This window comes from Theropithecus gelada, chromosome 7b (assembly GCF_003255815.1).
Source record: "Theropithecus gelada isolate Dixy chromosome 7b, Tgel_1.0, whole genome shotgun sequence".
Lineage (NCBI taxonomy): Eukaryota > Metazoa > Chordata > Mammalia > Primates > Cercopithecidae > Theropithecus > Theropithecus gelada.
Window position 1 is genome coordinate 66,054,211 of NC_037675.1, and position 13,611 is coordinate 66,067,821.

At 54.7% G+C, this 13,611-nt stretch overlaps 1 protein-coding gene across 1 annotated transcript in view; it reads right to left on the reverse strand.

The window, feature by feature from the left end:
• SPTB (spectrin beta, erythrocytic) overlaps nucleotides 1-13,611 on the reverse strand; it is a 79,220-nt gene that overhangs the window by 8,526 nt on the left and 57,083 nt on the right. The window contains exons 29-31 of the mRNA XM_025392131.1: nucleotides 13,034-13,230; nucleotides 12,682-12,731; nucleotides 12,092-12,167 (exon numbers count right to left, since the gene is read on the reverse strand). Coding sequence (XP_025247916.1) covers nucleotides 12,092-12,167; nucleotides 12,682-12,731; nucleotides 13,034-13,230 — 323 coding nt within the window. The remainder of the gene's footprint in view (nucleotides 1-12,091; nucleotides 12,168-12,681; nucleotides 12,732-13,033; nucleotides 13,231-13,611) is intronic.

Here is a 13,611-nt window from a genome sequence, read left to right on the forward strand (position 1 = left end):
GCTGAAGCCATCTGGCCAGGACCCAGTCCCAAAGGCCTGACTGCTAAACACCTTTCAGCAAGAGGTAGGAAGGCCCCCAAGCAGCTGGATGCCTGAAGCACCAAGGACATCTTTAGCCAGGAGGTAAGAAAAGGAAGTCCTTTTTCTCTTCCCTCCTCCCGGCCCCAACAACTGAAGACAGAGGTCCAGAAGAGTGCAGGGGAGGAGCGGGAAGGAGCCAGGAGAGAGCAAACCATGTTCTCCCTGGTCTGGTTCTTCAGACCATGGGGCAAACCCGAAACAGGGGATGGAGGATGGGAGGATGTGGGCCCCATGTTGGACATCAGATTGAAGCTTTAAACTGAAACAACTGAGTAGACTTTTTATCCACTGAAAGTGACCAGGGTCTGCCTGAGGTGGCCTTAGGAATGGGAAGGGGGACTCAATGGAGACGCTGGAAGGCAGTGGTTGCAAGAAAGATAAAACTGGTCATGTTTGTATCTCATCAAATTAGGACCGTTCAGTAAACAGGTTACATGTTAGGATTCCAGTGAGATTTCATTTAAAGAAAGGGGTTTGTGGCTGGGAAAGTTTGGAAACCACTGACCTAGTCTAACACTTTCGGTCTATAATGAGAAAACCAATGCTCAGAGAGGTCAATGACTTGCCCAAGGTTATACTGTCAGAGTAGGCAGATAGATATGAGTAGGAGGGGGAGCCCCTGAGAAAGGGAGGTCTGGAAAGTCTCACACCCCGGAGACCACCCAAAACATTCACGCTAGATATGAGCAGAGAGGACGGGAAATATCTATGCAGGAAGGAATGCCCCAAGACACCCCTTAAGACGCCCAGTCACCACTCACTCTGCAGTTAACCTGTGCGAATGTAGCCAGCTGCACGCTAAGGAGGGAAAGAAGGCAAAGGAGAAATTCCTACGAGATATGCAGGTGCAATAAATACCAATATACACCCTTCCTGGAGTGGCAGTAATTAGCAACGTCACCATTCAGTAGGATTCATATCTGACACCCGCCCCTGCAGGTTCATCAGCAGACAGTAAGGGGGAGTCCCACAAACCTGGGGCAGGAACTAGGTGGGGCAAAAAGATGGAGACATAAGACAGAGGCAGGGAATTAGACAAAGGGAGAGACTTGAGACAGAGGCAGGAACTTAAAGAGTGTGTGGAGGAACTTAAAAACCGCAAGGCAGAACTCTCGAGTTGCTGGGTCATCTTCTGAGCAGCCTGCTCTGCCTCATCTTTCAGAGTGTACTGTCTCTGCTGCTACCTCACTCTTGCTCTGAATACTGCTGCTTCCCAAGCAGACCCGCTGGTTCCTCTCTTGGAGTCTACTTCAATAAACTCCCAGGCCGGGCGCGGTGGCTCACGCCTGTAATCCCAGCACTTTGGGAGGCCGAGGCAGGTGGATCACGAGGTCAGGAGATGGAGACCATCCTGGCTAACACAGTGAAACCCCGTCTCTACTAAAAATACAATAAATTAGCTGGGCGTTGTGGCACGTGCCTGTAGTCCCAGCTACTTGGGAGGCTGAGGCAGGAGAATCACTTGAACCCGGGAGGCAGAGGTTGCAGTCAGTGAGCCGAGATCACACCACTGCAGTCCAGCCTGGGAGACAGAGTGAGACTCTGTCACAAAATAAATAAATAAATAAATAATAAATAAATAAATAAATAAAATCACTGCTCTTTATTTTCCTTCATAAACCTTTTGCTTACATTGCTACTTGGTCTCTTGGCTGAATTCTTCCAAGTAAGACCAAGAATTGAGGACTCCGCATTTCCTCGTAACAACAAGGTTAACAGGTATAGGAGGCGGTTTGGAACATGCACTCCCAAAATGGACAGACCTGAGCTTTTATCCCATCTTTATGGTGTTCATCTTTTCCCACCTTAGTGGCCCCTGAGGGTTGTGGCCAGGCCACTCTTCTCTCTATGCATCTGGCAGCCTTTGGACCCTAGACTGTTTGCAATGAGCCAGCATTGACCATAAGGATCTGGAGGCCCAAAAGCACTGCCTGGATCACCGTAGCAGAGAGGAAGAGCAGGAGAGGCAGGGATGGGACTGGAAGCCTAGATTGGGGGTCCTTCTGTGGGTCCTGCACTCTGACTTGGGTATGCATCTGGGGAGGGCCTGCTTTTCCTCCAAGAGGGGTAGGAGTAGGTTCCAGAGGAGGGGACATGGGCTGCACTGTTGCTCCTGCTACCATCAGTGCTCTCCCTGCCCTTGGGTCTCAGAGAGGCAGCCACGGCAGATATAGGGAGGGAAGCTTGCCAGACCCTCTCAGCCATGTTCGCCCCTCTCACCCAGGCTCTGCTCTCCTGGGACTGGTTTTGCTAGAGACCTCTGTGTCCACATTTTCTTCCTATACTTCCATTCCATTTTCCTCCATTTAGAAAACTGTCCTCTGAAAATAGAGATGGACTTTGCCAGGGCTGACTCCCAACTTAATCCCATCTTTCTTCTGTTTCCTCTTAATGGGTGCCTGGCCCACATTCCTTGGCAGGGACATTCAGAGGCTATGCCAGTGTAATAAAAAATTATATGACCGGGGCACAGATTGGCTTTGGAAAATGGGGGTTTCCAATGTATGCAAAGATTTATTTGGCGTTCCTGACTGCTCCTGTAGAGACAATTTAAAATGCATTCTGTCCTCTCCACCCTGAAGGCCAAGGCCAAGAATGAGGGTGAGAGATGAAGGAACTGGGCTTTGGCAGGGCTTCCCTTCCTCTCTGGGAGAGGGGAGCGGACACAGGTGAGAAAGGTGGGGTGTAATGAAGGTGGGTACAGAAGACGGGGGAGAGGCTTTGGGGACAATCCTTTCATCCTTTCCTCAGCTCCCAGGAGTCTGGCCAACTCCCTGGAGGGGTACAAGGAGGAGGAACCAAGAGGGGCTGGGGTGAGGGAAGAAGGAGGACAGGGATTTCTAGAAGGCCCTGTGAGCAGAGACACCAATGAGCTCTCAGACGGAGCTGGCCCCTTCCCTCAGCCCTCTTCCTGCTCTCCCATCCGGGACCACCAGCAGAGGGCCTCATAAGAAGCCCACCCCTTCCCAGGTGTTGGGTCAGACAGGTGTGGAGTGAGAGTCCCTTGAATTCCATTTGGGGGAAGGCAGAGAACCTTCCTGACTCAGTTAGTGGGAGTGAGCCTGTGACCTACTTCACAGGTGGTTTGCAGCCTTTAAAAGTGAGGTCATGTCTGTAAGTGTTGGCTCTCTCATGATCCTTCACCCCTCCCTATCCACCCCTGCCTCCCTGGGGCTTTGCTGAGCAATTATTGTGGCCAGTGTCCTGTGGGGCTAGTGTAAGGATCTCAAAAACCCTCTTGTTCCTGGAGTAGTGGATGCTCAGGACTGAGAAATGGGGAAAGGGAATCTCAGCCATTGACAGGCAAGACCTCAGCCCCTCCTTTCTCGGCCATTTTCGGTTGGAACATTCTGAGGCTTGAGACAGGAAGGGGGAAACCATGTGAACAGGTAAGCAGTGCAGAAGGGCCTGAGGCCCCACCCCTTTAGGGCAGTGCAGGAGTGGCCCGAGGCCCTGCCTCAATGCTTGGAGTGGGGCACTGAGGTGGAGGGGCCCCAGAAGCCAAAAGCAGAGGTCCCCAGGTCCGGCCGAGGACAACAGCGTGCCGCTGAGTGGAAGGCTCTGGTAATTCACAAGTGGATTTTACAAAGACCTCACAACTTTGTCAAGAAAAGACTTTGAGGAAGATTGTATGTAGATACATATCCAAGAGGTCAAATCCTTTTCTGAAGCAGGACCATTTTTTAAAAAGTTACTCTTGGGGTTCCCATCTGCCCAGGGAAAGTGCTCAAACAACAGAGAGCAGGCTGGAGGGACGGCCAGATGCTGCTGGCAGGCTCCTTTCTTGGGGGAGGGGAGGTGTGGGAGCCTGACACAGCCCTGCAAGCATGTGAGTGTGTATGTAAAGATCTTTTGCAATTCATAAGAGATAAGGAATTTCTCTGGGGCCTTTTATTTCTAGCCATTCCTCTGGGAAGGGTATGTAGGTAGAATCAACAATGGGGGCCTTATCAGGGAAGCCGGTGGGGGAGGCTGGGGATGGGGTAGATGAAGCTCCTGTGAGAAAAGAGATTCTCAGAATTCTAGAGCTGGAAAGAGGCCTTGGGGTCATGGGATTCAGCCCTTCCTATCTCAGATAGGAAAACTGGGTTCTGGAAAAGCTCAGTGATGGCTGAGATTAGAGCACACAGCAAGTTAGTAGCAGAGCTGGGGCAAGAATCCATGGCCCTGCTTCCCTATCCACACAATGCCTCTCAAATTGGAAAGGGCACCGCAGGTGGTGCAGGAAGGCAGGGAACCAAGTAGCTGGGCAGGGACCCACCCGTGACCCCCTGGCTGCGAACCTGCAGTGGGAGGCCTGTGGTCCTGTTGGCTCAGCCCTGCCTCTTTCTAGGCCAGATCCATCAAGGACCTCCCAGCTGACCAGCTGAACCATCCACCCATGCCAACTGCGGACCCTGGGTCAGGCTAGCAGCATGCTTTGGCAGGAGGACCCACCTCCCCTGAGCCTCAGGGCTAATAAGAGGGGATGAGGTGAGGGTTCTCTGGCTGCCCCCCTGTAAGTAGGCCATGGTCTTAGGTGGGGACTGCCTTGACTGACAGGAGGTGGGATCTAGGGACAGAAAGCGCCAGGAGAGGCAATGCTCGCTACTCATGTGGCTGAGGTGTGACTGAGGGACCGGCAGGTTCTACCCAAAGGCGCCACGTATGGAGGAGCTGATCTGAGATTCTCTTCCAACTCTGCTGTAAGGCAGGGGCTGTGCTGGAGTCCTCAGGTCATCAGGAAGATGCAGATTCCACCTGCACCACTGAGGCCTGTCACCCACCAGAGCAGGGGACACTCTGAAGGAGGAGAGTCTGCTGCTTGGAAGAAATTCTGGGTGTCCAGCTGGGGGCAGCAAGGGAGTCTAGACCATAAGTGGAGGTGAAAGAGACTTGGGGAGCGGGCTGAATAAGGGAAGGCACTACCTTTAGTCCTCTGGTTTGGGGAATAGGCAGGGGGAAGTGTCTGAGCTGTGTGTACTGGCTGTGGGATCGTGATGTCAGAGGAGGGCAGGAGACAGGCAGCATCGGTTGCTGGTTGACAGGGATCAGTGGAAAAGAGGGCACAGCCCTTTTGGGGCCTCACAGGATTGTAGTCAAACCAACATGGAGAGGCCACAGGCTCCCAATGGGTGGGGGATGACCATCTCCGGGTCTTTGCAGTCTTGCAAAGTCAAGCAGGAGTCTGTGTAAGCTTGACTTTTTAGTGTCCTGCCTTGCTAGGAAACTGGCTTGAGTGGGGGAGGTAGGGGGTTGGGGTCTCCACAGAGGATGTGCAAAACAGGCCAGGGACATGGGCAGATGGGTAAACGTCTTCTCTGGGCCAAAGGAGGTGAAGGTGTATGTCCAAGCTCAGCCAGCAGGTGGCGTAGAGGACTGCACACAGACGACAAACTCCTCAGGCTCCCAGGAGAAACACAACCTGGCTGGGGACCACAGGGTCTTTCAGAGGTTCTGAAGATGCTCAGCGAACCCGGATGCATTTACAAGCAAAGAACACAGGCAACAAGGTCTCTCTAAAGGTAACGCCAGTGAGAACTAGGGCCTGAGGATGCACCCCAGAAACAGACTGACTGCAGCAATGGGATGCATCATGCCATGACTGAATTCATGTTAGAATTCACATGCTTTTAAGAGATGAAGGACTGAGGTAGGAGATGGAGGAAAATGAAGGGACTTAAATGATCACCTACTAGGTGCCAGCTACTCTACCTACATCGTCTCTTCCAATCCTCCCAGCCTCTCTACAAGGCAGGTAGTTATTACCCCCTGTGTTACAAACAAGGGAAACTGGGGGTCATAGAGAATGAGTGACCTGTCCATAGTCACACATTAGTGAAGAACGTTGAAGATGCAGGTCTGTCTGGCACCAAACTCTGTGTTCTTACTAAATCCTGCTGCAAGAGGGGAGACCTGTATCCTCACTCCAGAGGAAAGCACCTGCCCGATGGGGTTTGCAGTCTCAATGAGATGACCTTGGCTTATGCAAAACACATGGCTGATTGACAGAGGCAGCATAATCATGCCAGAGCTGGAAGAGGGGCTTGGGGCCAAACAAGACCCCCTGCTAGATGCCTTAGGCAACCAAAGAGTGCTGGTGACTGTGGGGTGCAGGGAGCAGGCAGCCAAGAAGTGTTGCCCTCGCCCAATGGCTGATGTCTCAGCTCTTGTCCTCTGGGTGAGAAGGGCTGTCACTGGGTGGGTTGGAAAGGCTGTTCAGAAGACAGTTGTTTGCAAGAAAAGAAAAAGAAATGGTTTGTTGAGCTGAGGGCAGCCAAAGAGATGAAGAGATGGCAACTTAAGGTGGGCAGAGACAGATGCCTTAAAGGAGAAAGCAGAGGCTGTTGCTGAACAGGGGGAAAGAACCAGGGTGGGGAGCTGAGGCTGGGATGCATGGTGAGGGGTCCCCTGGATTGCAGGCCAAGGGATGGGGAGGGGCTCTTATGAGAAGTTGGGTAGGAAAGCAGTCCAGTGCAACACTGCACCCCAGAGTCCAGCTGTCTGAGACGGCAACTGGGGGGCCTGGCCAAGATGACAGGAAGGGATGTAGGGCAGAAGGGCACCCGGTAAAGCAAATGGAGGGGAAGGGGAATGGCAGTGTGCAGGGGAGGAGAAACCTGGTCCACTGTCACCAGGGCGTGAGAAGAGAATGAGGCTTCCTCAGGAGCTGTCTTCACCATGCCCACCACCTGTGTGACCTCTTCAGGTCCCTGCCCTGGAGGAGCTGATGACTGCTTAGTCGCTCAGTGGTTCTGAGCCAGCCACTCAGCATTTGAAAGACTAGAGAGAGCTAGAAGACACTGACTCCCCCATCGATATCTGCCACCCAGTGGTCACGTCGTCCACTTCAAACCCATTTCTGAGATGCCTCCAATGTTTACTGAGTCTCACCCTGAGGCCATCAGTATCTAGGATGTTCTGAAACACAGCCTGAAAGAAAGAATTTAGGAAGAGTCTTTAGAGCAGAGGGGCCAGGAATATTAAATCTGACCACAGCAAAGAGAAAGGGACATGCCCAGCAGCGGGCAGGTGTCCAGAAAGAGCCTACAGCAGGTTTCTCCAGGGAGACAGGCGCAGTGCCAGAGTGTAGGCAGACACACCCCTGCCACACTGACTCAGGCATACTGGGTAGACAGGAACACGCCCAGGTTTTGGGGAAAACTGACGTTGTTTCCAGCTGGGTCTGCCCATTACCAACAAACATAAGATTTGCATTCGCTGCAAAATGTCTGAAAGAGTAGCAGGAGGAGAAGGAAAGACTGGGAGAGCTTGTTCAGGCGAGAAGAAACACAGCTGCTGTCTCCACACCCACATCTCTTCCATCCAAGGACGTCAGAGCCCCACCGCTGGCCGCTGATTAAAGCTCCTGGCTGCCTGCCAGGGAGGCTGCTGCTGGGGGAGGTGCCCAGGTTGCCAAGGGGCAGCAGCAGCTGGAGCTAGCCAGCCAGACACCGGCCAAGAGGTGGTCCTGGCTGCAAGTCCAGTACCTGCTCAGCCCCTCATGTTCGTAAGTGCTGGTTACTTCCCTGAAGCCACATAAACCTTTAATTCTATGGGAATGGAGAAGCAAGGGACCTAGGAGTCTCAGCTTCCATGTTCAGCCCTAGCGAGATGCTCAGGCCCTTTCTCCAGGGTCACTGGCTGCACAGGCGGTGCTGGAAGGCCTTGCGCAAGAAGGGCATCTGTGAGCTGCCCTTGGGGAAGACAGCTTTCCCTGACTTCCTGATGAGAAGGCTGATAATGAGGGGCACCCAGCAGCTGCTTTCTGGAGTGGCCTGGCATCCCGGGGTCCCTCTGCACTACAGCCTGGATCTAGCCTTGGGGCTTGGAGGCAGGCAGGGTATGTTTATCCCACACAGTGAGCCCTAGCAAAGGCGATTAGGAGCACCAATCCCTTTCAGGGACGTCACACATGGCATCACCGCAGCCCTGCTGAGGGAGTTCTCAGAGCAGTTCCCGCTTCACTTCCCAAAACCAGAATCAGGCACAAGGGACAGGAAGATGCGCAGGGCTGTGCACTGGGGACCTTTAGCCTGGGGGGACTTGCAGCATCTTCAATACCATTTCTTCTCCATGCAATCCGCCTCCTTCTCTCCCAGGAGAAAGCAGCCTCTCACCACACATGTTACACTAGGGCTTCTGAGGCACCCTGAGCCCGGGAGGTGGGGGATACTCAGCAGGACCCCCAAGTCCTTCCCAGGGCCACAGCCCCAGGTGAAAGGGAGGTGCTCAGTCTTGAGCAGGTCTGCCTGCTCACTGCCGAGGGTTTCCTGGCAGACCTGGGCCTCCTTCAGGGCACTATCCTGACCGTAGCAGAGGTGCAGCCCTGCCTCTACTCCCCCACAGGGACAAAGGCAAACACCCTAGCCCTTTACTTCTTCTTTCCCATCTCCCGTCTTACACCAGTGGGTACCTGAGACCAGCTGGGTACCATAGCACTAAGCACCAGGCAAGAGGAAAGTGGTGAAAACTACTTCTCCCAGCCCCTCCCTATAATTTGCTAAATTGCTGACATACAGGAATGTTCCAGACTTTCGGTAATTCTCCAGAGAAGGCTTTATAAGAGCATGGAGACTCAGGGGATTAGGTGGTTTATCTAAAATCATGCAGGAAGTTTCCAACAGAATTGAGGACTAGAACCCAGATGTCCTGACTTCCCCTCCAGCAGTTTTGTCTTTTGTGAGTGAGGTCTCGTTTCTTCTGCCTGGCCTCCTATGCACTTACCTTTATGAACGTATTGGCCTTTACCAGAACACGCTCTAATGTGAAAAGGCAAGAGGTGAGGGAAGGTGGTGGGACCGTGCAGTGATGTGCTTGAGAAAGAGGCTGATGTGTGGGATGGCAGCTCCAGTCACCATGTGCACACACACACAGGGAAGGGTAGGACTAGGGAGGGGTGCCACCCTGTGGTGTGCAGCTGTCCAGACAGGAGCAGGGGTGCCTGGTCCACTCCCATCAGTTCCCCCCAGCAGGAAGCCGACATGCACAGTGAGGGGTTGTACATGAAGCAACACCGCATGGATCTATTCTATAGGGCACTGACACCAGACCACACACAGAGGACCAGCAGGAGAGCCACCGTCCCCCAGGCCTATCCCAGAGGGGAGGCGCAGCCATTGGTCATTGCTCCCTGGGAGAGGCCTGCGGTTCTGTGAAGGGGTAGTCCCGGCCAGGCAGGCTGGAGGGACCGGCCGTTGGGCTTGCGAGGACTCTTCCAGAGCCAGGTTGGGCTTTCCCAACAGGCTGTGTCCTCCTCTTTCTTGCATCGAATGTGGATGGCGTATTAGGAGGGCCTAATACCTCTGAGGTTCATGGATCCCCATGAAAACTTAACAAAGGGCTCAGAAGACAGCAGCAGCAGGAAATCTGTGCATGAGGCCTTGGGTCTGGTGTTGAGTCACCATCTGGTTTCTTTCCGGCACCGGGCACAGTCCAGTCTTCTCATCTGCTGGAGTGGCTGGCTCTCCGGAAGGGGTCTCGAATGTGGGCTCACTCCTTCCCCCAAAGAGATCATCAGGTCCAAACAGGTTTTATTCCCCCCAACCCGGTGACGTTCAGGTGTTGGCTGGAGGCGGCTCTGATGCACAAGTAATTACATTTGCACAGACACACATGACACAGACAATGGATGGAGTCGCTCTGGTGCTCACCGAGGAGCCCGCACACCGGGACACTGCCACATGCAGACACACAGGGACGCACGGCAGAAGCAGGCGGGGGCAGGGCGCAGGGACAGCCCCAGCCCGCGTACGCAGTCTATGCCAGGCCCCCAAAGTTTGCTCTCCTTCCGGCAGGGGCTGTTGCTGGGAAAAAGGGGCTGGGACGCAGTCCACCACAGACAGGGAAGCGAGACCCCACATGCCACACCTGGAGCTTCAGAGGGAACTTCTGGGAGAGACCTTCAGCAGGAGCCCAGCAGTGCCCTCTGCTGGGCATGGTGGGCTGGTGCAGCTATGAAAGGGAAGCCTCTGGCCAGGCTGGAGGCCACAGAGGGGTGTGGGGGGGGGGGTGAGGGGGAATGGGGGTGGGGAGAACGGGGGGAGGGGGACTTGGGGAGGGCATCTCCCTCAGATGGTGAGAAAGGTTGAAAAAGGGAGGCCTCACTGTTCGTACATGTTTCTGGGGGTGACTGGGGGTGACTGGTACCACAAACTTCCATCTGGAATGCCTGTCTTCCTAACCTCACCCCCAGGTTCAGGCAGGCTCACCAGGCACCTGGAGAGGTAGACTGCAGGAAGGATCTGTGGCTGCCTTGACCCCCAGTGCATCCTGCCACAGCGGGGACATGCAGGGGGAAGCCATGCAAGCCATGTGCTGAATTCTTGCTTTCTTCTCGGTCAGCTGCTCCCCAGAGCAGTTCCCTAAGCCTGGGTGACAGCCTCCCAACCTCCCTGCACAGACCCCATGGGGTCCTAAGGGGCCTGCTCCAGGTAAGGTTCTGAGGCACATGCCCTAGGCCTCTGGTAGCTGCTGTCTTGGGCTCTCCCTGTCCCTTGAGCCAGGCCTCTGGCTCATCCTCCTTTCCTACAAGTTGGGGGGATGACCCCTGTTATTCAAAGCCCTGGGATTCTCTTCAATTTTGCAGACTTCCTTCAAGTCTGTTCTTGTCCCAGAACCAGCTCCATATCCAGACTCACTGACCCACAGGCCTCAGGCGAGGTCGGTGGAAAGAGGAGAGGGCTCTGCATAGGGGGAAGGAATAGCCTACAAGGATGGGCAGCCCCACTTCACCACTGAAGATGCCCGCAGTGGGGCAGGTGGGATGGGACAGTTGAGTGGTGTGTGTCTGTGAGTGCGGGTGTGCGTACGGGGGGGTGTGATGTGTGTGTGCGTGTGTGGGGAGGGTTGTGGTGTGTGCATGTGGGTGTGTGGGGTGTGGTGTGTGTACGAGTGTGTACGTGTGTGTGGGGGGGGTGTGGTGTGTGTACGTGTGTGTGGATGTGTATGGGTGTGGTGTGTATGTGTACATGTGTGGGGGGTGTGGTGTGTGTATATGTGTATTGCGTGTGGGTGTGAGTGGATGTGGGGGTGTGGTGTGTATGAGCGTGTGCGTGTGTGGGTGGGAGTGTGGATGTGTGTGTGGGTTGTGGTGTGTGTATGAGTGTGTGTGTGTATGAGTGTGTGTGGGGTGCGATGTGTGCATATGAGTGTGTATGTGTGTATGAGTGTGTGGGGGGTGTGTGTATGAGTGTGTATGGGGGATGTGGTGTATGTGCACGTGTGTGGGAGTGTGAATGTAGATGTGTGTATGGGGTGTGGTGTGTGTATGTGTGTGGGTGTGAGTGTGGATGTGTGTGTGGGTGTGGTTGTGTATGAGTGTGTACGTGTGTGTGGGTGTGTGTGTACGTGTGTGTGGGTGTGTGTGGATGTGTGTGGGGGTGTGGTGTGTATGAGTGTGTACGTGTGTGTGGGTGTGAATGTGGATATGTGTGTGGGGTGTGGGGTGTGGGGTGTATGAGCGTGTACGTGTGTGGGGTGTGTTGCGTGTGCAAGTGGGTGGGTGTGGTGTGTGCATATGTGCATGAGTATGTGGGTGTGTGGTTGTGAGGTGTGTGTATGGGGGTGTGGTGAGTGTGCGTGTGTGTGCACATGCATGTGTGTGTGCGTGTGCATGTGTGTAGGTGTGGGTGCAGGGGTGAGTACTGCCTAGAGGAAGGAGTTGGAAAATGGAAAGGACGGTACAGAAATGCACTAATCATCTCTGGCTAGTGTTTCCCCTCATGTAAATGGTGATATATTTATACAATAAAATTTATTAGATAAAACCAAACTAATAACGTCATGTCACTGTGCTGGCCTGTTTCCTCTGCGCTGAGGAGAGGAGTGGAGAAGGCCAGTACTCTCATGCGGAACCCCTGAATGAGGACGCAGCCTGCTCTGCTGGGAGGTGGCTGCAGGGATGTGGGCAGGATGGAGGGCGGGGCTGCACCAGCTCATCTCGCCTTCAGCTGGGCTGAGCCTAGTAGGGGTGAGAGGGCTCTGGCTGCAGTGACTCCCAGGAACTAGACAAACGAGACCAGAGACTGACCGGGGACGTTCTCTCAGTGGCCGCATGGTGGGAAACCGGAGCCTCCCCTGCTGTCTCGCCTTCCTCCTCTTGAGGCCTAAGGAAGACACAGTCTCTTTAAAAACAAGCACCCCTCTGAGGCCAGTGCCTCCTGCAAGGCCTGACTTTTCACCCACGCCCACAGGAAGCAAGCTCCAAATAGCAAGCTCCAAATAGCTCCCCATCCCATCAGCCCGCAGCCTGGACAGTGCTCGGCAAGGAGCCGCCCAGAGACTTCTTCGGAGAAGCCAAGGCAGATTCTTCAGAAGGGAGCCAGGTTCCAGGCAGCACAGGCTGTGGGGCCCAGTGTTCAGGTGGCTCCAAGGCAGGGCCTCACCTGGCAGCCACTGCTCCCGGCCCCCTCCTCCTGCACCAGGCCTTCAGCCCGCCCGTGACTGGGGAAGCAAAAGCTCCTCTGCCCTCATGCTCAGGCACTCCGGGCCTTCCTGACAAGGGTGCCCACTGTGAGAGGTCAAATGCAACTGGTCCCAATGTCAGGTTTCTGATGAAAGGCACCCCCTACTCCCACTTGGCAGAACACTCAGCTCCCCGGACACATGGCCACCACTCACCCAGTCTCCTCTGCGGGTCTCTCTGCAATCTGGCGTTCTTTCAGCTCAAGCTACAGGAGGAGAAGGCCCAGGGGTCAGAGCAGCCACAGAGGCGAGCTGTGTTCTCAGATGACCTCCCTCTGGACGTGGCCCTGCACCCCCCCACGCCCTGGCGTTCATTCCTTCTATAGTCAGCCCCTTCTGTCCTTTGCGTTCGGAGGTCAGTACTTCCTGCCACTTGTTTTTCCTTCCCATTGTCCCTGCTGGCCAAGCCTGTCACACCATTCTAACTACCTAACAACTGGCCTGGAGTTCTTGACATGAGGGCATAGCTGCCACCCTCCTGAGCCTCCCAGCACTGTTCCCTGCTCACCGTGGTAGGCTTCTCCAGGGCAGCGAAGCGCTCTGCCCAGCTGGCCGTGGACTTCTCAAAAGCCTCGTGCCTCTTGATGAGCTTCTCCACACTGTCCACTGTGTGTCCAAAGTCCCCGCTGGCCAGGTAGGGCTCCTGGGCGATCAGCCACGCCTCAGCCACAGAGGCATCCCTCGAGAACTGGCACACCTCCAGCACTGCCAGGGGGAACAGGACACAGACCCCCCCACAAGGCCCAGGGCCTGTTAGCACCCAACTGTTCACTCCTGATTAGGGCCAGTGGTCAGGCTGGGGGCCTGAATAGGTGTCCCTAAACCACATGGACACCCTTGCTGCCTGCAGCCACCCCATTCCACACTGGGCCCCTAACCTAGCTTCACAATGGTTATATGTTTTTAGAGAGAGGGCTTCAATCTGTCACCCAGGCTGGAGTGCAGTGATGTGATTATGGCTCATGGCAGCCTCAGCCTCCTGGGTTCAAGTGATCCTCCCATCTCAGCCTCCCATGTGGCTGGGACTATAGGTGTGCACCACCACACCCAACTAATTTTTGTTGTTGTTGTAGATAGGGTCTCCCT